The 22,061-nt window shown below is 44.3% G+C and overlaps 2 protein-coding genes across 2 annotated transcripts in view; one reads left to right on the forward strand and one right to left on the reverse strand.

Moving 5' to 3' along the window:
• The window catches only part of SLC25A26 (solute carrier family 25 member 26), a 237,641-nt gene extending 227,233 nt beyond the window's left edge, over nt 1–10,408 (forward strand). The window contains exon 10 of the mRNA XM_073592196.1: nt 4,903–10,408. Within this exon, the coding sequence (XP_073448297.1) occupies nt 4,903–4,999 (97 nt within the window). The 3' untranslated portion in view covers nt 5,000–10,408. The remainder of the gene's footprint in view (nt 1–4,902) is intronic.
• A 6,137-nt stretch (nt 10,409–16,545) lies between these two features.
• Nucleotides 16,546–22,061, reverse strand: part of LRIG1 (leucine rich repeats and immunoglobulin like domains 1) — a 128,605-nt gene continuing 123,089 nt past the window's right edge. Inside the window, exon 19 of the mRNA XM_073592197.1 lies at nt 16,546–22,061. This exon is cut by the window's right edge and continues 664 nt beyond it. The gene's annotated coding sequence lies outside the window, so the exon portion shown is untranslated.

The raw sequence follows: 22,061 nt of genomic DNA on the forward strand, positions 1-22,061 counted from the left end.
GCAGAGGTGATCAAATACCACCAAAAGAAAGCTCCATTTGTGGGAAAAAAAGGACATCAATTTTGTTTGGGTATAACGTCGCACGACCGCGCAATTGTCAGTTAAATCGACGCAGTGCCGAATCGCAAAAAAATGCTCTGGTCGTTAAGGGGTAAAACCTTCTGGGGCTGAAGTGGTTAAGCCAGTAGATACACTCACAATATTTAAAAAAAAAAAAACATATCACCAAGACGGCAACGATCTCTTGCTCCACAGACACAGTAACATTGGCACAAGGCTCTTTCCTCAACACGTTTCGTCTTTAAAAGGTTGTCTTCCAAGGGCCAGGCTCCTTCATTCATTTGATTTCAGATCTTTTAATAATAGAGCCTCAGCATCACATGTGGGTGTTACCACTGCTTCCTGTTATCTGGAAGCTAGGTACAGCACCCTGCTGACTCCTCCCACTAGCCATGATCTGCCTGCATTGCATAGAGAAATACAGAAAATAAATAAAACCTTTCCGCTCTCAATATATACCTTACTTTACACCCAGTGATGTCATCACTGGGTGTTAAATAAGGTATATACTGAGAACGGAAAGGTTTTAGTTAATAAGTTGATTAGGGGGGGGGAAAGGAGGAACCCGAGAAGGCAACATGTAAGCAAATGAAACTACAGCTTTGAAATGTTTTCTGAGCCACAGCCTGGAACATGCATGCAGATTAGAAAGTCAAAACTGATTTGCATACTTATTCAATATAGTGACCAGGAAAGCTGCTGGATTACCATGACATCCCGGCCGATTTTTATAAGGAGAGGTTAGTAATGACAGCCTTCATATTCTTAGTTTAGGTTTCCCGTAATCCATTTTATTGAACGAGCTGCACCATCTGCCATCCGCTCCCTATCCTTCCCGTTCAGCGCACAGGCTCGTCAGTGTTCTGTAAAACCCATTGGTAGCTGGTTCCTGTAAATCGCTATCTGGATGTCCCATCTGGGAAGCTTTGCCCAGACAATCCGACATTGTGAAAGCTCGGGAACGTATTTTGAAAATATTTTTTAGCGCTCCTCTGGGAATTTGCTCCCTGCCAGCCTCATGCAAATTACTCGGCTTTGGAGTTGCAATTATGTTAATAGGTTTAAGTGTTGTCTAGTGAATCCTAAACTGTTTCCAGCTGGTGCTCGATGTGAGCCGCGTTCATTACCCATCCGGAATTTCAGAGACTTCTGTCGGGGCCACGAGCAGCACAGATGAATCGTTCATGTTTGAGTTCCTGCTCTGTGTTCTCATTGGTGGGTTCTCCACTTCTGTCTGTAAAATATACTCTTGATGCAGGGCTATTGTTATCACAAGTTGGAGTTTGGCTTCAGGTTTGCTGCAAGCACAGAAAATACCTGTTGATCCATTCATCCCTTCCTTCCTTCCTTCCTTCCTTCCTTCCTTCCTTCCTTCCTTCCTTCCTTCCTTCCTTCCTTCCTCCCCCCTTACTTCTTCCCTCCCTCACTTCTTTTTTCACTCCCTCCCTCCCTCCCTCCCTTCCTTTCTCCATTCCCCCCCTACATCCAACCATCCCTTCCTCACTTTATCCATCCATCCATCCCTATATCCCTCCCTCCCTCCCTCCCTTCCTCCCTCCCTCCCTCCCTTCCTCCCTCCCTTCCTCCCTCCCTTCCTCCCTCCCTCCCTCCCTCCCTCACTCCCTCCCTCACTCCCTCCCTCACTCCCTCCCTCCCTCACTTCCTCCCTCCCTTCCTCCCTCCCTCCCTTCCTCCCTCCCTCCCTCACTTCCTCCCTCCCTCACTTCCTCCCTCCCTCACTTCCTCCCTCCCTCACTTCCTCCCTCCCTTCCTCCCTCACTTCCTCCCTCCCTCCCTCCCTCCCTTCCTTCCTTCCTCCCTCCCTCCCTCCCTCCCTCCCTTCCCCCCCTCCCTTCCCCCCCCTACATCCAACCATCCCTTCCTTACTTTATCCATCCATCCCTATATCCCTCCCTTCCTTCCTCCCTCCCTCCCTCCCTTCCTCCCTTCCTTCCTTCCTTTCTCCATCCCTTCCTTTCTCCATTCCCCCCCCCCTACATCCAACCATCCCTTCCTCACTTTATCCATCCATCCCTATATCCCTCCCTCCCTCCCTCGCTCACTCCCTCCCTCGCTCACTCCCTCCCTTCCTCGCTCCCTCCCTTCCTCCCTCGCTCCCTCCCTTCCTCGCTCCCTCCCTTCCTCCCTCGCTCCCTCCCTCCCTCGCTCCCTCCCTTCCTCCCTCCCTCCCTTCCTCCCTCCCTCCCTCCCTTCCTCCCTTCCTCCCTCCCTCCCTTCCTCCCTCCCTTCCTCCCTTCCTCGCTCCCTCCCTTCCTTTCTCCATTCCCCCCCCCTACATCCAACCATCCCTTCCTCACTTTATCCATCCATCCATCCCTATATCCATCACTTTATCCCTCCCTCACTTCCTCCCTCCCTTCATTTCCTCCCTCCCTTCATTTCCTCCCTCCCTTCATTTTTCCCTTTTTCCTCCCTTCATTTCTCTCTTCCTCACTTTATCCATCCATTCCTATATCCATCACTTTATCCTTCCCTCCCTCCATCCCTCTCTTCCTCCATCCCGCTCTCCCTCCCTCCATCCATCCATCCCTGCCTCCCGTCCTTCACTCCATCCCTTCCTCACTCCATCCCTTTTTCTCTCTCTCTCTCCCCCTCACAACATCCCTTTCTCTCTCACCCCCCCCCCCCCCCTCCTTCCATTTATTCCTCTCTCCCTCCCTCCATTTATTCCTCCACCCCCGCCTCTCTCCCTCCCTCCATCCCTCTCTTGCTCCCTCCATCCATCCCTATATTCATCCACCCCTCCTTCACTTTATCTATCCATCTGGTGGTGAACGGACAGCACCGCTTCTTATGCACTAAAAATTCAAGCAGTGTTGTCAGCCTTGGATAATTTCTTCCCCCTGGACTACAGAACACCTTCCCCTCTCCTTATCTCCATTAGATCAGGAGGTGTTGTTCTGAGCAGAGACTGATGTAAAGTTAAAGCGGAGCTCTAGGCAGACATAAAATACACAGGATAATGCAGTTCTATATTAAATGATACATAATAACCATTTTTGTAATGCAAACAGCGCAAGTACCTGAATTTGGAGCATGCTGATGGGAAGAAAAAGCAGGATGACAGAAAGATGAGCTCATCATTGTACAGCTTTCATTGTCCAGTCACAGGCTGGAGGCAGAGCAAAAACAGCCTGGGCTTAGCCAGCCTAGATGAACCCCACATCCTCTCTTTCAATCCCAAAGACTAAGGACATCTAGTGGTGCAAAAGAAGTACTGCGGGGGACAGCTCTGGATCAAAGGTAAGTACAGCCATGAAAGCTACTTTTTTTATTTTATCTTTTAATGGCCAATTCCATTTGTTTTATCTTTATTTGTTTACCTGGGTTCAAGAGTCATGTAGCAGATTAGTATAGTCAGGTACTTCAAATATCTTTAACTGGAAAGAGATGTAATCTCCAAATGCAGAAAGGTTTCTTCACAGTAAGAGCTGTGAAAATGTGGAATAGACTCCCTCTAGAGGTGGTTCTGGCCAGCTCAGTAGATTGCTTTAAAAAAGGCCTGGATTCTTTTCTAAATGTACATAATATAACTGTGTACTGACATTTATAGGTAAAGTTGATCCAGGGAATATCCAATTGCCTCTCAGGGGGTCAGGAAGGAATTTTTTCCCCTGCTGAAGCAAATTGGATCCTGCTTTGCTGGGGTTTTTTGCCTTCCTCTGGATCAACTGTGGGTATAGGATTATGTATATATGAATGTATGATTTATTTTAGATGTTTAAAGTATGTGTGTGTGTATATGTATGTGTATGTGTATATATATATATATATATATATATATATATATATATATATATATATATGTATGTATATATGTATATATATATTACACACATACAGTATACACACTATATAGTTAAAAGTATTGGGACACCTGCCTTTACACACACATGAACTTTAATGGCGTCCCAGTCTTAGTCCGTAGGGTTCAATATTGAGTTGGCCCACCATTTGCAGCTACAACAGCTTCAACTCTTCTGGGAAGGCTGTCCACAAGGTTTAGGAGTGTGTCTATGGGAATGTTTGACCATTCTTCCAGAAGTGCACTTGTGAGGTCAGACAGTTTCTGCTCTAATATATCCCAAAGGTGTTCTATCGGGTTGAGGTCAGGACTCTGTGCAGGCAAGTTCCTCCACCCCAAACTCGCTCATCCATGTCTTTATAGACCTTGCTTTGTGCACTGGTGCTCAGTTATGTTGGAACAGGAAGGGGCCATCCCCAAAATGTTCCCACAAAGTTGGGAGCATGAAATCGTCCAAAATGTCTTGGTATGATGACGCCTTAAGAGTTCCCTTCACTGGAACTAAGGGGCCAAACCCAACCCCTGAAAAACGACCCCGCACCATAATTCCCTCCACCAAATGATTTGGACCAGTGTACAAAGCAAGGTCCATAAAGACATAGATGAGCGAGTTTGGGGTGGAGGAACTTGACTGACCTGCACAGAGTCCTGACCTCAACCTGATAGAACACCTTTGGGATGAATTAGAGAGGAGACTGTGAGCCAGGCCTTCTCGTCCAACATCAGTGCCTGACCTCACAAATATGTTTCTGGAAGAATGGTCAAACATTCCCATAGACACACTCCTAAACCTTGTGGACAGCCTTCCCAGAAGAGTTGAAGCTGTTATAGCTGCAAAGGGTGGGCCAACTCAATATTGAACCCTACGGACTAAGACTGGGATGGCATTAAAGTTCATTTGCGTATAAAGGCAGGCGTCCCAATACTTTTTTTGTTTTGTCTTTTTTCAACCAGACTAACTATGTAACTGCTTGTTGTGCATTGATTAAGACTTTTTGCCTTTTTTCTCTGTGCAGACTATTTGCCGGCATTGTCCCCAGGATGACGGCCATCAGCCTTGGTGGCTTCATTTTCCTCGGAGCTTACGACAAAGTCCGCCGTTTGCTTCTATGATGAATCCTGCAGGATCTGCGGTAGGGGATGATATGTGGACTCACCCGACAATACACAGGGACAGGAGGAGAGGAGTCAGCTGCTAAGCAATTTGGGTGAAGGATTGTCATCACAGCTGAGACATCCACGTACCAAGCGCAATGACCTCAAAAGAAACTCTTCCACTTACAATAACAGAACAGTTTTCTTCTATCTGACATCTCCTTTTTGTAAGCATGTTGTTATTTTCTGGGAGATTAGTTAAAGCTCTATTACAGAGGAGATTTCTTGATTCTGTCACTAAATGATGGAGAATTGCTGCTGCTAACCTGCAATGGATTATAGGATTTTCAGCATGTGGCAGTGACTGCATGGAAGTCTCAGAAATCAACAGCCACATTGTGTTGAGATTATTAGGTTGCCTACACACAATACAATCTGATTGTACCAATTTAATTTAGATTTTAACAACTAGGTACTGCAAAGATCCTACTTAAAGCGGAGTTCCACTTAAAAAAAAAAAATTAAAGTCAGCAGCTACAAATACTGCAGCTGCTGACTTTTAATAATCGGACACTTACCTGTCCCAGGGTCCAGCGATGCGGGGGAATGAAGCCCCGCTCTTCTCCCCTCCTCTCTGCAGCGCCGGCATTGTCACTGTCACTGTGGGCTCCCGGCTGAACTGACTTCCGGCTCCGCGGAGCCCCGGGAGGAAGTGGGAGCTGGAACCCTCCTTTTAGAGGGTTTCCGCCCCCCCCCCCCCCCAAATGACATGCCAAATGTGGCCTGTCAGGGGGTCACCTGGGTGGAACTCCGCTTTAAAGCTGAACTCCAGCCATCTCTTCAGTCTTGCACAGTTGTAGTGGCCCCTCTCCTGTACTGAAATAGCTTAGGCCCCTTTCACACAGGCACCTCCGCTAAGCGGAATCCACTTCCCCAGCGGGGGATCTCTCTGCTGATCCCCGCTGAGCAGGCAGATGACAGGTCTGTGTCCGCTCTGCTATGCAGACACGGACAGTCCCGCTCTCCTCTATGGGGCAATCTGATGGAATTGGACCACCTGTTCATTTCCATCCAATTCGCTGGACGGATGGAGAGTAAGACCACCATCCCTCTGTTTTTGGCAGACAGGATCGGATCGGATGGTGGTGGGTGTCAGCGGACATCTGCCACTCCATAGAAGAGACTGGAGGGTCCAATCAGGTCTGCCTGAAAAACTGACAGACTGACCTGATCGGGGACAGCCTGTGTGAAAGGGGCCTAACTCTGATTTCACTGCACACTGTGAGCTTCTCATACTGTTACATAGTAGTTGAGGTCAAAAAAAGACACAAGTCCATCAAGTCCAACCTATGTGTGTGATTATGTGTCAGTATTACATTGTATATCCCTGTATGTTGCGGTCGTTCAGGTGCTTATCTAATAGTTTCTTGAAACTATTGATGCTCCCCGCTGAGACCACCGCCTGTGGAAGGGAATTCCACATCCTTGCCGCTCTTACAGTAAAGAACCCTCTACGTAGTTTAGGGTTAAACCTCTTTTCTTCTAATTTTAATGAGTGGCCACGAGTCTTGTTAAACTCCCTTCCGCAAAAAAAGTTTTATCCCTATTGTGAGGTCACCAGTCCGGTATTTATAAATTGAAATCATATCCCCTCTCAGGCGTCTCTTCTCCAGAGAGAATAAGTTCAGTGCTCGCAACCTTTTCTCATAACTAAGATCCTCCAGACCCTTTATTAGCTTTGTTGTCCTTCTTTGTACTCGCTCCATTTCCAGTACATCCTTCCTGAGGACTGGTGCCCAGAACTGGACAGCATACTCCAGTTGTGGCCGGACCAGAGTCTTGTAGAGTGGGAGAATTATCATTTTATCTCTGGAATTAATCCCCTTTTTAATGCATGACAATGCATTACGGTGCAACAAAAGCTGCAGCAAGTCAGATAGAGCTCGCCTCATTTGCTGGCCAGAGGACATCTAGCATCATCTAGCACTATCCTTGCTTGCCACCTGGCGTCACTAAGTAACAGCAGTTTGCATGCAGATGTAGTCAGCCTAGGAACGCCCACTCCTCCAGACTGACATCCACCCATCAAGGCATTTCATGTTTGCATAACTCCAGCCCACTGCTTGCATAAGGACTAAGGGCTATTTGAGGAGTACTAAGGAAGGTAGTGCTGTGATGTTTTCAGGAAGCTATGTATAGCACCCTGCCAGTCCCTCCCATCAGCCATGATCTGCCTGCATTGCATAGAGAAGCACAAAGACCCAGTGGTAATAGGGTATGTAATGAAAACCAGGAAACAAGAAAATTATGAAACTTCAAGTGGTTGTAAAGGCTGAAGGTTTTCTCTATCTTCATGCATTCTATGCAGTAAGGTAAAAAACCTCCAGTATGCAGCTCCTCCCCCAGCCCCTCCTAACACTTACCCGAGCCCAATCTCAATGCAGCAGCTCTCTGCCTCCTCATTGGCTCCCACTGCTGTCAATCACAGCTAGTGAGGAGGGATCAGGGGGTGGGTCTGAGCCCCATTCTGTGCGTCTCATGGACACACAGAGTGGGGCTCGGGAGTGAGCGTGTGTGAATGTATTGGTGCATTCCTTTATGTTAAGAGTCAGCAGCATGAACTTAGCATAAGTTAGTAGCAGCAATTAATATTGCACATTGTCACAATTCTCTCTATAGCAAAAACCTTCAAATCTGAACTCCGGCTAAACAAATGTTGTCTAAATACATTTTTCATGTGCATTCTTACTGGAATCTTGGTGAATTTTGTGGATTTCTTCCAGATCTGTGCAGTAATCCAGTGTGACACTTTACTTCTGTGCAGGAGCTTCTTGTAATAAGACCGCTTACTGCTGATCTCGCTCTTTCCGCAGGGTAATTGGTCTTGTCTCCGCCCCCTCCTCTAGTTTTCTGCAGGCAGCCTGTGGTGGGTGGGGCCTGCTGGGCCCCTCCCACAGCTCTGCTCTCTGTACAATTTACGTGCAGCACAGTGATGATGGCACTGCTACTTTTATATGGTCATTACTAAGTTTGCATGTGTGTTTTCGGTGTACAATAAAGCAGTAGTAAACTTTAGAATTAAAAAACAAAACTATTTCCTCCTGTAAAGTTATATCATAATGTGCTAGTTTGGGTTGCATACTAGCACATTATGAAAGACTTACCTGGAATCAAAGCCCTCCAGCAGCATGCTGTCAACACTGACAGGGCTTCCATCTTCACCCAGTCTTCCTTTAGGGTTCGTGGGCCCTGGCCGCTTGAATGGCCAAACCGCAATGACGTCACTCCCACACATGCATGCAGGAGTCACGGCTGGGGCACAGAGCTCTGAAAGAAGGGCACGAGTATGCCCGTTCCTCAGAGCACATGCGCCAGTCACATCACTTGCTGCCAAACAAGCAAATATCTCCTAAACCGTGCACATTTAGGAGATATTCATTTTATCTACAGGTGAGCTTTATTTATAAGCTTTCCTGTAGGTGAAAATCACAAAGTGGAGTTTATTACCGCTTTAAGTACATTTATATTTTTTGTGGCTATTGAGGAATTTATTTATCACAGGTACTTGTATAGCAGCGTCAGTTTATTTAAAGAAATTGTTTGTGCCTCGAGTTCAGCTTTAAATGTAATATTTACTCTGTTTCCCAAAGTATACATTTAATCTCACAGAATTTATATAGATGGGTCTCTAATCAGTGAGACCGCCAGTTTCTTTCATGTTTCGGCTTTCAATGCTTCTGGTGGTGCCATATGTCTGTGTCCCCCACCGTATGCTGTGGTTCCTTCCTCCAGCTCCTTGGTCATTCCTGTAGTGACATAGAAGTTGAAGGAAGAAACAATGGCGCGAGGCAGGGGACTCCGGTATCTGACACTTCTTGAAGTGTGAAATGCCATATATTTACAGGGGCTCCAACGCTGAAATAAAGGGCAGATAGGAGAGACGGGCCATCTTACTACTTCTCCTGCAGGGAACCAGTGGGTCATTTGGGTAGAGACCTGGCAGGGTCTTTTTAAGTTGACCACATGCAATCTTATGTGGTCATATAATCTCTTTTGGATTGACCTAAATTCTATTTAGTGTGAGGGCCTGTCTGGCTGTATTCCCATTGGATAGATGGAGCAGGTAGGTCCTCACACTACATTGTTGTTAAATCTAAAGCTGCCCACACACAATACTGTGCCATTGTGCAATTTTTATGCAATCTCCTTTAGGCTGGTTTCACACGGACTTTGTCCATAGTCTGCATCCGCCTGCTCAGCATGGGATCTCCCCACTGAGCAGAGGGATGACAGGTCCATGTCCGCTTCGCTATGCAGAGCAGACACGGCGTAACCGTGCTGTTCTCTATAGGGCTGTCAGATGGAAATGGACCGCCTGTCCATTTCCATCCGACTGTGATCCCATCCGATCCTGTCCCCAAAAAAATTTCAAATCGGATGACAGTCGGAGAGAAACGGCGGGTGTCAGCAGACACATGTCCACTGACATCCGCCATTCCATAGAGCGCTAGGGATGGTCCGATCAGGTCCAGCTGAAAAACTGACAGGCGGACCTGATCGGAAAGCTCATAAGGTTTGCTACAGATGTGTAGTAAGCGAGCCTTCATGAACAAGTCAGTTTAAGCCTAAGAAGATAAGTCATTGCATTCCATAGCTGCTAGCAAATCTAAAAAAGTGTGTACCATCAAATTGTAGTGTATGTGGCCATCGTTTTTTTTTATTCCAGTAATTTCAAGTGCAGTGTACTGGTAATTCTGTCTCCATGATCTAACTCCAAATATCTGGTGCTGAAAGAGAGAACAGTCAGTTGATTCCCCCATCCATGCTAAACAACATGGATGGAGGAATCTCCACTGCCTGCTATTGTTTTGTGACTGCCTGAATACATGAACAGGGATTGCATCTGATAGGACGCAGGCAATACTTTTCCACCCAGCTTGGTCGATTTTGACATTTTTGTTGAGCCGGGTGTTACCAACAGGGCCACTGACCTTAGATTTTGCCCGATTCAGCAGAAATTGGCTGCAAAGTCAAATTCAAGCTGTCTGCTGCCAAATTCAGATTGCTTCTTCAGACTTGAATTTTTCTGTACTTTAGGAAATACTGGTATATTCTTTTTTTTTTTTTTTTTAAACTTTAATCGAAAAAATGATGCTTTCCTTTTTGGTGTACAGTTGAACAAATTACATATGTTGTCCAGCATGCTGAAGAAATATTGTTTGACAGCCGTACAGTAGCCAAATCCAGCAAGCACTGGTCAAGTCTTGGCTATCGGATCTCGTTAAACAACAAACCTGATAAAGTTTTAAAAAGCATTGTTACAATATCAGCCTTAATATTTGTATTATTTTATGAAAATTGTCTTTTGGATAATTGTACTGTATTCTACAGTGTTGATTTTTAAAAAAAAATATTTATTTTCAAATACTTAAGAAGTTTTATTGTTCCAGGACTAGCATGACAGCAAAAGGTAGAGTGTCCCGCTGGTAACCAGTATGGTGTCCCAGTGCTCCTATACTCAGCAATGAATAGTTATAGGTAAGCTGTGTCCACCCCATTCCCTCTAACCCCTCAGGGCTCATTCACACTTGTGCATTGTAGAAACGCACACTAAAATGCTGCCTCCATGCATGGCAACACAGCTTTTTTTAGGTGTATTACCATGCATTCTAAATGGCACCCAACACGTTGTGAAGCGCAGAGCCCACCTGTGTTGTGCGGCATTTTTTTTTTTTTAAATGGTCATGCATGTTTTTTTTTATCTGTTGTGGTGCGTTGGCAACCTTTTTTAAAATGAATGGTCAGCCTGAAAGTGCATTTCCACTTCTTCAGCCAAATTGAGAAACCTCTACTTCATATTTGTTACATGGACCCTTTCACAGCATAACTTAAAAAAAAAAAAATTAAAATGAAAAAACGCAGCTTCCTTTTTTTAGATGTTCAATTCTGAACCCTATAGATAAAAAACACACTACAGAGTCCTACAAGGTTTAAAAAACCTTTCTTTAAATTGGTGGGGGAGCCCTCCATAATTACATTATCTCACAAAAGTGAGTACACCCCTCACATTTTTATAAATATTTTATTATATCTTTTCATGTGACAACACTGAAGAAATGACACTTTCTACAATGTAAAGTAGTGAGTGTACAGCTTGTATAACAGTGTAAATTTGCTGTCCCCTCAAAATAACTCAACACACAGCCATTATTGTCTAAACCGCTGGCAACAAAAGTGAGTACACCCCAAGTGAAAATGTCCAAATTGGGCCCAATTAGTACAAGTACTCCTGCAGATTCTTGGTATTGGCACTGATACTAGTATCGGTGCAACCCTATTTCCGACATGGCAGCATGCAAAGTATCACTCATGCATAATGGAGAGAAGTATAGGAAAGTTCCCAATATTAGTCCAGCAAACAGGTTACATCCAAATGCTAGGCTTTTGTATTAGCAAATACTCAGATAAGCCAGTCCTTATTCAGGCAGGTAATAAGCAATTGTAGGCTACAATCCCTGCTAACTCTCTGCTACCTGTCTCCACTGCTCACCACCATAATCCAGCAAGGATATATTCAAGCACACATGATAAGTATTACCTACCTGAATAAGGCCTGGCTTATATGAATATTTGCTAATACAAGAAGAGCCTAGCATATCACTTCTATGGTCAATTTTCTTTCCTCGATTCTTGAATATTGTTTTTTATTCTGATTAGATTCTGATTCTGATTAGATTTGGAGATGAGAGTGATTAATGAGGAGGGGTTGAGCCCGTATCCATTATTTGTTGGTTTGTGCAGTACTATACTGAACCCTCTAATGCCCTGTACACACGGTCGGATTTTCCGATGGAAAATGTGTGATAGGACCTTGTGGGAAATTCCGACCGTGTGTGGGCTCCATCACACATTTTCCATCCGATTTTCCGACACACAAAGTTTGAGAGCAGGCTATAAAATTTTCCAAAAACAAAATCCGTTGTCGGAATTTCCGATCGTGTGTACACAAATCCGACGCACAAAGTGCCATGCATGCTCAGAATAAATAAAGAGATGAAAGCTATTGGCTACTGCCTCGTTTATAGTCCCAACGTACGTGTTTTACGTCACCGCGTTCAGAACGATCGGATTTTCCGACAACTTTGTGTGACCGTGTGTATGCAAGACAAGTTTGAGCCAACATCCGTCGGAAAAAATCCTAGGATTTTGTTGTCGGAATGTCCCATCAATGTCCGACCGTGTGTACAGGGCATTACAGTGAAAAATCCTAGGTAGCGATCTTTGTTTATATGGGGGGCTGGCTAGCTTTGTTTGCCGTAATTAACCCTGTCTGTACTGTGAAAGCAGATATACATTAAAATAGTAGCTAGATTTGAACACTGCCTGACCTAACAAAGAGTTAAAGGTGTGTAGAGTTTGGTCTTCTTGCATTGCATGGCAATGAGGACAGACCTGGGACAGGCTCACTCTTATGCCCCGTACACACGGTCGGACATTGATTGGACATTCCGACAACAAAATCCTAGGATTTTTTCCGACGGATGTTGGCTCAAACTTGTCTTGCATACACACGGTCACACAAAGTTGTCGGAAAATCTGATCATTCTGAACGCGGTGACGTAAAACACGTACGTCGGGACTATAAACGGGGCAGTAGCCAATAGCTTTCATCTCTTAATTTATTCTGAGCATGCGTGGCACTTTGTGCGTCGGATTTGTGTACACACGATCGGAATTTCCGACAACGGATTTTGTTGTCAGGAAAATTTTATAGCCTGCTCTCAAACTTTGTGTGTCGGAAAATCCGATGGAAAATGTGTGATGGAGCCCACACACGGTCGGAATTTCCGACAACAAGGTCCTATCACACATTTTCCGTCGGAAAATCCGACCGTGTGTACGGGGCATAAGACTGGCCATTTATTATACAATTATCTTGTACAATTTTCCTTTAGATTTACCAAAACTATATAATATGAGGTCAAACTAAACACTTTTGGTTTTTATGCAATCAGGCAGGCCCTTGCACTACATAGTTGAAGGTAAATCTAAAGAAAATTGTATAATGTATGGCCAGCTAAACATTGTTCAAAAAAACCTTGCAGTCATCCATGCCACCTCCTTGTGAGAAACATTTAAAAAGGTAAGAAATATTTTTTTTAGGCAAGCTGTGTGAATGGGAACACACCCCAAAAATAATCAAGTAGCGGGGTTTTCTCAAATTTGACTTCAAAAGAGTAAATGCGCTTTACTGCAGTGCACATTAACACACCGCAACTGAACACTTTAGTGCAGGAGTCTCAAACTGGCGGCCCTCCAGCTGTTGTGAAACTACAAGTCCCATGAGGCATTGCAAGGCTGACAGTTACAAGCATGACTCCCACAGGCAGAGGCATGATGGGACTTGTAGTTTCACAACAGCTGGAGGGCCGTCAGTTTGAGACCCCTGCGTTTAGTGTCAGTGGGCCCTGAGTGTTCTTCAGTGAGTGAAAGATCAGATTTGTTGCCTCGGTACAAATGTTTCTTCTGGTTTGTTACCTTTATGTTCAATGTTCAGCATTGTGATGTACACCCAATACCCCGTCCTGCTCCTTCTGAGTCACTGTCCACAGATCCCTGATGTAATAAGACCCATCCGTCACTCTGACATGATTGGAATTTCTCCTGTATAAGCTCCTAAAGGCTAGACAGGGCTCCTCCTTTGAACATTGATATTTTGGTATTTGCAGAATTTCTAAAAGCTTTCTAAGCCCTAAATGTTCAGCATTAAGACCTGGAATGTTACCGCCAAGGTGTGTTACATCTGACTCGTGTCACCTACAAAATTAAAGTGACCCTGCACCCATCTAACATCATAAAAGTTTGAATACTTGCCTATCCTGCTGCTTACATTGTTCCAGTCATTAGAAATGGTCCACCAAGTCTGCTGGAAAATGGACATTTCTGGGGGTGGCCGTCTCCTGCGTCCCATGCAGCTGTCACTGGTTCCTCCTGCCAAACTCAACACATTGCAGAATACAGTAGAGGTGTGGAGGCCAACGGCTGGGATCCTGGAGATGGACACTCCCAGAAGGACCAGGGGACTACTTGTACTGATCGGAGAAGTGGACAGCAGGAGAGGTAATTATATAGTCCCTTCTTTGCACATAACTTAATTTTCATATATTTGATCGGTGACAGGGTCACTTTAGAGGGGACCTTTATTCAGGCAACCACAATGTGAACTGCATAAATGATGAGTAATTCAATGTTGTGATCATCTTTCCCTGATGTGATACACCCCAAACTCGCTCATCCATGTCTTTATAGACCTTGCTATGTGCACTGGTTCAAATCAGTTGGTGGAAGAGGGGATATGATGTGGGGTTGTTTTTTAGGGGTTGGGCTTGGCCCCTTAGTTCCAGTGAAGGGAACTCTTAAGGCGTCAGCATACCAAGATATTTTGGACATTTTCTTGCTCCCAACTTTGTGGGAAAAGTTTGGGGATGGCCCCTTCCTATTCCAACATGACTGTGCACCAGTGCACAAAGCAAGGTCCATAAAGACATGGATGAGCGAGTTTGGTGTGGAGGAACTTGACTGGCCTGCACAGAGTCCCGACCTCAACCCAATAGAACACCTTTGGGATGAATTAGAGCTAAGATTATGAGCCAGGCCTTCTCGTCAAACATCAGTGCCTGACCTCCCAAATGCTCTTCTGGAAGAATGGTCAAACATTCCCATAGACACACTCCTAAACCTTGTGGACAGCCTTCCCAGAAGAGTTGAAGCTGTTATAGCTGCAAAGGGTGGGCCAACTCAATATTGAACCCTACGGACCAAGACTGGGATGCCATTAAAGTTCATGTGCGTGTAAAGGCAGGTGTCCCAATACTTTTGTAAATCTAGTGTATACCCAGTGAAGTGACTGGTCTCAGGTGATACACAGAGATGAAACAAATCCTTTAACATAAGTTGTACCTGTTTATCTGCAGCCACCTCTACATCAGTTCAACGTGCAAAACTTATGCAGCTTGTGTGAGCTTGCAGGGAGCAGAAGTTGCATTGTGCAGACCTCAGTGAGGAGAGCTGATTGGAGGGACAGAAACACCCCCCCCAGGAACAGAGCTGAGGCTGTCAATCACAGACAGTGTTAAAACTTCCTCCCCGTCACCTTTTTTACTCCTTGTGTCAGGAAAACGTGTCAGACGTGACTCATGCTGATAGCAGAGGAACAGGCAGCAGTTAGAAATGACGCTTAGTGCTCTGGACTAAGTCAAGTACACACTATAGAGGGATATGCTTTGTTCATATTTCATGGCTGAGGTTTACAACCACTTTAACTGGAAACATATTGAGTTTGCTGCGCCGAAATCTGCCATGATTCCAAACCACGGCTTCCCTATATATGTGTGTGTGTGTGTCCTTTTAGCAGGTACAGGAATGTTTCTGCTTCTTTATAGACCTCTTGTTTAGATAAGTTCTCTTGCCTACACCTCTATCAAACTTATAGATGAGAGCAAAAAGCCCAAAAGGCTTCCCTCAGCTGGAGAAACTGCTGCCCAGGGATCTCACTGAAGGCAGTCACATGATCAAATGCCTAGGCATTTAGAAAGAGGGTCATACCTAATCTTCAGAACCATTTCCCATAAAGGCAAGAATATATTTTTGATGCCCAAACTGTGTATTTTAAGTTAGTGTTCTATTTAAAATGTATAGTTGCTATATTTTTAGTATGTGGTTAGGTACTGTAATGTATGAAAATAATTACTCTTTTTTGGGCCTATTCGCCTTCGTATATCTCTGGAGTGCCCCTGCTCTGTGTGCAGTGCCATTAATTGTGCTCTATTGTACACGGAGTTGGGGTGATATTCACAACACATGACCCAGAACTGATAGGTGTGCCACTTTGTAAAGTGGGGTGTCAGTCTCAAGCATCCGCCGTTGGGAGTGCCGGCACAGGAAGTAGCTTGTCCCAGCTCCTGTGATCACTTAAGACAAAGAAAGGTCTTCCTGGATGAGTGTATGACTTGCAACCTCAGCCTGGACTCTAACCAGGCCACGCTCCCAATGTGTTTTGCTCCACCCCTCAGAGCTCAGTCATGGGGACAGAGCGAAACGCGTTGGTGGCATGGCCTAGTTGGAGTCCAGGCTGAGGTTGCCATTCATATACTCATCCAAGGGACAGCACGGATGTGCGGCTACAGGGAGACCTCTCTTAAGAGTGCAACACATGAGCACAGCAGCACACCACAATAGACATACTATGCCATGTGGTGCTCTGCAAAAAAAAAAAAAAAAAAAAGGTCATGTACATTTCTTTATCTGCTGTAGTACAACACACATTGTGTGCTGAAACTAACGTACGTGTTTTCACACCACAGCGGATCACTAATAATTGAATGGGCCCCAAGTTTTTTTCAGCTTCTTCCTCTCGCCACCAGGCCTTATTTATCAAAGCATTCAGCCGCTCCTCCTCACCTTCTCCCAGCCGTAGGGTGATAATGATTGGCTGTAGTGGACACCCCAAACAGGCGTTCTGATAAATAATATCCCTGGAGACTTTCTGAAAAACAACCAGCATGCAATTTTCACTAAGTTCTTTTTATTATTACTTTTTTCAACTGGAACCTTTGAATACCTTTCAACAAGATAAAAAAAACTGCTTTGCCACTTTAAAACATTTAGCAAAGACGATCGATTGGCATTTGTTAGAAACATTTTTAATGTACAATATCGTAGCACGTATTCTATAAATAAATAAGTCTGTACACAAATGTAATACTTCCATTTCACATTGCCTCGCAGAAGCAGCATTTTCTGTGGAATTAGTCTCAGGAAAATAGCAATTTTTTTTTTTTTTGTTGGTGGCAATTAAAATGTATATATATTCAAAACGATTTTTTTAAAAAGTGTTGGATATAGAAGGATGTATTAAAAACCCTTATCAGGTTTTTATTGCTGTCGGTCTCCACTGGGGATATTGGGAAATTCAAAATTTAGGGCCTCATATACACAGGTAGTTTGGCCCATCAGCTTCCTGGAGGCACAGGTGCAGCGTCTAGTCCCATTGTAACAAAATCTATGCTAAGCTGAAATATGGGGCAGCTGGACACTTGTACCTTTAGTAATTCGGCCTTTGGGGTATATGTCCCTAAACGTGAGTACCACCACATACAGCGTCCAGACGCCCTGGATTTCATCCTGTCATAGATTTCGACAGGCTGTTGGCACCTGTGCTTCCTGAGCGCCCAAAAATGGCGGAATTTGACAAAACCGCCCATGTGCATGTAGCCCAACTTATCACCAGAATGGAAAATGAAGGTAAATCTTTCAGTGGGGACATCTGTTCCAGTGACAACCATCTCCTCTTACTACATGGTGCATCTCTGCGACACAAAGTAAAAGAAAATCTCCCCAATGGAACAAAGATGGCAAAAACCAGTAACGTACATATTAATGGCAGAGGTCTAGGGTCTTAGCTTGCTAATGTATTCTATATTGTAGGGATATCATCTACAACACTTGGTAGACATTCCTGTGCTAACCATGCATGTATCAACTAAGGACTCTTTAATTAAAAGTCTCATGAGCAACTCCAATCACTTTTTTTTTTCCAAGAAGGTTGACTAGTTCTACAATCCAATCTAGATATTTGAATTTGTTGTGTCTATATCAAATAGCGTGTTTGCGCAAAAGCTGGTTTGAAATGACCAAATCTATGATACGTGGTCAACATTATAAGATAGAGTTGCTAAATGGTGTAATTGGCATCAAAATCTCTGAATATCAGAGCTGTGTTTTGTGTCATTCCATAAACTGAACTAGACTAAGTTTGACCATACAATTACCCTTAGATCAAATAGGACGACCTAGCTAAACTATCCAATCAGTATCGAATCGGGCAGGTCCTTGCACTTCATACTTGTTTGGTAGATCTAATGGTGCTTGTAAAATCAATTAGTAAGGTGTGTGGTGAGCCCAAAACTCCAAAGGGTGCTATTAAAAAGGTACATTTTTTGCAACATAAATATTTTTTTTCCAGATAATAATTTTAAAATCGCTTGTGCGTGGTATAAAACTTAATAACAGGCCTAGCTGGAGAATGTCTGTGCTTCTCATAGCATCCAATAGGATCTCAGCTGTCATATTTCTATTGCTGGCTAATTAGCATTTACTCTGACTAGTTGCTATGAGCCACACGACTAGTTCTCCCTTGCTCTAGTTTTTATACAGGAAGACTTTAGAACATACAATGAAGGATAGAAGCAAGGCGATCTGAAAGATTTACTAGTTCACATTATACTAAAGTAACAAAAAAAAAATAATCTACCAGCCAAGTTGGTGAATACAGGATAAAACATTCACATTTCTCCTATCAGCTGTAACGTCATGGATTGGAGTCTCAGACTGTCCAATGTTACAGCTTCCCATGCCGCACTCCTTTAGAAGGAATCGTGCAATCTTGGCACTCCGCATACACATAGCGCTACGTGTCCCAAAGTGCAAATTCATGCTATTTACAGTGTGAGCGGCTAGCGTATTAGGCCTCATGCACACTAAACAGTTAGCCCCAATGTAAGAGATCCTGGGATTTTCATGCGGGCGGAAGGCACAGGTGTACCATTCAGCCCCGCTGCCAACAGCCAGTAAAAGTCAGAGTCTGACAGGTGCTGCAGCTGGACAGTACACAGAGCGGTGGGTCAGTATACACCCAAGGATGGATGCCTGGACAGCAGATCGCTTGTGTTCTGGGTGCATACTGCCTTAAACTGTAGTACCACACCATACTCCGCCAAGCCTCGCCACAGTTTTCAGCTTCTAAGAGCTTCACAGGCTGCTGGCAGTGGGGCTGGTACCTATACACCTGTGCCTTCCGCCTGCACCAAAACACCAGGATCTCATGCAGCGGGGCTAAACACTTAATGGCATGAGGCCTTCATTTCTAGACTCTTTTAAGGGTGACTGCCCAACAGGATGTGACTTCTCTGAAGCCAATCAGATTATCCCATTCATTCTTCCAGTACAAATAAAACAATCTGATTGTTGCTATGAGGAACACACACAGTTCTGCTTTCAGACTGAGCAGGAGGTTTATGGATGTGAGCATACTAACAATTCGTTGGCCCTGTTTACACCTTTGTATTGATGCGTTCTGCAATGTTATCCACATGCATATGGGGGTTTTTTTGCACGCTCCTGTTCATTTATAATGGCACTCAACCCACATTATTGGGCCAAAAAGGCAAATGTCCTAACTCCCTGCAACAAATACCACTGCAGACACCTGAGCTGCGATGGTAATAAAAAAATGGCAAATGCTTTTCTGATGCACTTATAACACATGCCAGCCATCAAGATGCACAATACCATATGCTGTAATGCACATATGTAGGTATAAATGTGCCACGAGACGAGCAGAAATGTGGATCAGAGTAGGGGTGTGATATTTTGTTAATCTAATTCATATTACTTCACTCGATGGCTAAGTTCTCTTTGAAAACAGCGAAGTCATCTACTGAAATCTCTTACAGTCTTCCAAAACCAAAAAGAGTTAAGTTTTGTTTGGCGCTATGGTCAGAGAGCCCCTTTACAGCAATGCTTCTCCTCCATGTGCAGTGTGAATGTCACCCCAATACATTGTACAGTAGAGTGCAATGCACCGCAGCACGCCACAACACATATTGCTTTGTGATCTGCTGCATTTCGAAAAAAAATGAATGCACATTTTTTTTTAACCTGTTGTGGTTTGTTGGCAGCCCATTCGTAATGAACGAGCTACTTTAACGCAATCTATGTTAACATGTCATACAGTGCATGCGTAAATGCAACACAATGGATCGCTTTAGTGTAAATGGGTCCTAAATTTGTAGCAACTTCACAGCTAAGAAAAGTCACATCCTGCCTTAACAGTGCTACTCACCGTCCAAATATGTCAGTGGCAACCTTCAACCCCCCCCCACAAAAAACTCAACTTCCTTGTATGGGGAGCACATGCAAACGTCTCCTTTCCTACCACAATGCATTGCTTGCGGTTTGCTGCTAGTCCCAAGTCATATGAAGGGAGTGCCTAGACCTAATCAGATACTGAATTTCATAGATTTGGAGGAGGGGGGGCCTTCAGCTTGGCACTGTAAAGGTTGGCCTGTAGCACCGATGTGCTCTGTTTAGATTTTGGAGTCTGCTGTAAACTACACTAGGCATATTATTGCTGTACTGTATAGAAATAATAGATATAAATGGGGCTTAATACAGTATTGATGCAAATTACTGACAAGGAAAAAAGGTATTGAATTCAGACAAGGACGCTTTTGATGTCCTAATAAAATCTGGGTATTTTTTCATCCTCTTGACTGGATACTTCTGCATTTGGAATGTGATATAAAAAGGTAATATTTTTCTGTAATACGCTATTCCCCTTCCCCACATTCAAAATGTTCCAATTGAAGATACACAGATAACATTTTAAGTGCAATCTATATTTATGCCTCTTAAAGTTTTCCCTTTACTGCACCCAGCAGAGTCCGCCATTGTCCAGGCTGAAGGCTTACTCTTGAAATAGCAGCCAATCACGAAGAACCAAGTGACAACCACTGGCGTGGAATCTCGTATGTCACCAGATTCTTAGCTTGGGTGACTTCAGCCCAAAACATGGCTGTGGAAGTACTGGGGACACGTTAAGGTTTGTGCAAGCCATTGTATTATGCTTCCAATTATTTACTGAGGTGTGGAGCATGGCAGCTGCTTACATTAAGCTTTATTTGAAAGATTTGGGGGAAGTAAGAGTAATTGTTAATGACAAGTATCTCCCTGGCTGCATTGAAAAGCTTCTATTGGAAGGATGAGAGTGCAATAGAACTTAACTCGGGTAAGAATTTTATCATGACAAGACCAGAAAAAACATCTTTCAGTAGCTCAACTTTTCCTTCATCAGGGCTTGTGTGTTGTCAGGGAGTTCAGACTTATACTGGACAACATTTGCAAAACAAAACTGGATTTCACCAAAATGACACAGGCCACTAAACTGCAACCTGGAACATTTTGGTGATATCCAGTTTCATTTTGCAATTGCTGTTCGGTATAAATCTGAATCCCCAGCCAGCACATAAGCCCCGATGAACACACACCCCTCGCCCCTGAACACCCCTCGGTGTAGTAGCCCCTATAGAGGTCTATGGGGAAAACTACTTCAAGCATTATGCAGATTAGTGCTCAGCAACTCAGTCAACTATACAAAAGCGTTCAAGCTTTTGAACACAGCCAAAGAGGCAATTTACCACATTCACCCACCAAATCTTACCCTATCTTGGGAAGACTGTCAGAACAAAGCATTAAGGAGGGGCACAAGGCAAGCTCTAAGCATCATCTCTAGCTGCTCCTTAGATGGCATGGCCCAAGATGTGGTAGGCATTAATGCCAGATGTATGCTTCTTTCAATGCAGTCATGTAACGTGAGGCCACAAGCCATGGTGGTGGAATAGCAGAACACATAGGGCTGGAAAGAGGCCAAAATCCAGGCCTTCAAATAAATATTTTGCTGGTTGAGCCAGTTCAGCTATTAAATTTACATACATTTAAAACAATGCTCCCTAATAACATTTTTTTTTAGACCACTTTCAGACAGGCGTTCCTGAAAAACAGGTGGCCCTGACTAGAAGGTCAATTTAACCCTATGGACAGGTGGGTGTAAACTTACACCCGCCTACCTCCGGGTCCGATTAGGCCTGCTAAAAGAAAAACCCCAGAAAAACAAAAATACGAGAGGACTCAGTCCTCTATCATTTAGGTGAAGGGGACTGGCCGTAGCGGGTGTAAACAGACAGCGGAGTCAGTTTACTCCTGACCACCCATAGAGCAGAGCAGGGTTCCTCTGTGTCCACTCTGCAGATACTTAGTGGACACAGAAGTGTTATTAGCCTGCTCTGCTCTAATCAGCAGGGGATCAGCTCACAGATCCTTTACTGATTGCAATGGAACCTGCCCCATGTGAAAGGAGCCTTAAACAGATGTCGTGAAACACCAGCTTGTTGTGCCCTCGCACCTCAGTAAATAAGCATACATTCTTTCATATGATAAGGCACCTAAATTACGCCTCAATTGC

Source organism: Aquarana catesbeiana, linkage group LG07 (assembly GCF_042186555.1).
Source record: "Aquarana catesbeiana isolate 2022-GZ linkage group LG07, ASM4218655v1, whole genome shotgun sequence".
Lineage (NCBI taxonomy): Eukaryota > Metazoa > Chordata > Amphibia > Anura > Ranidae > Aquarana > Aquarana catesbeiana.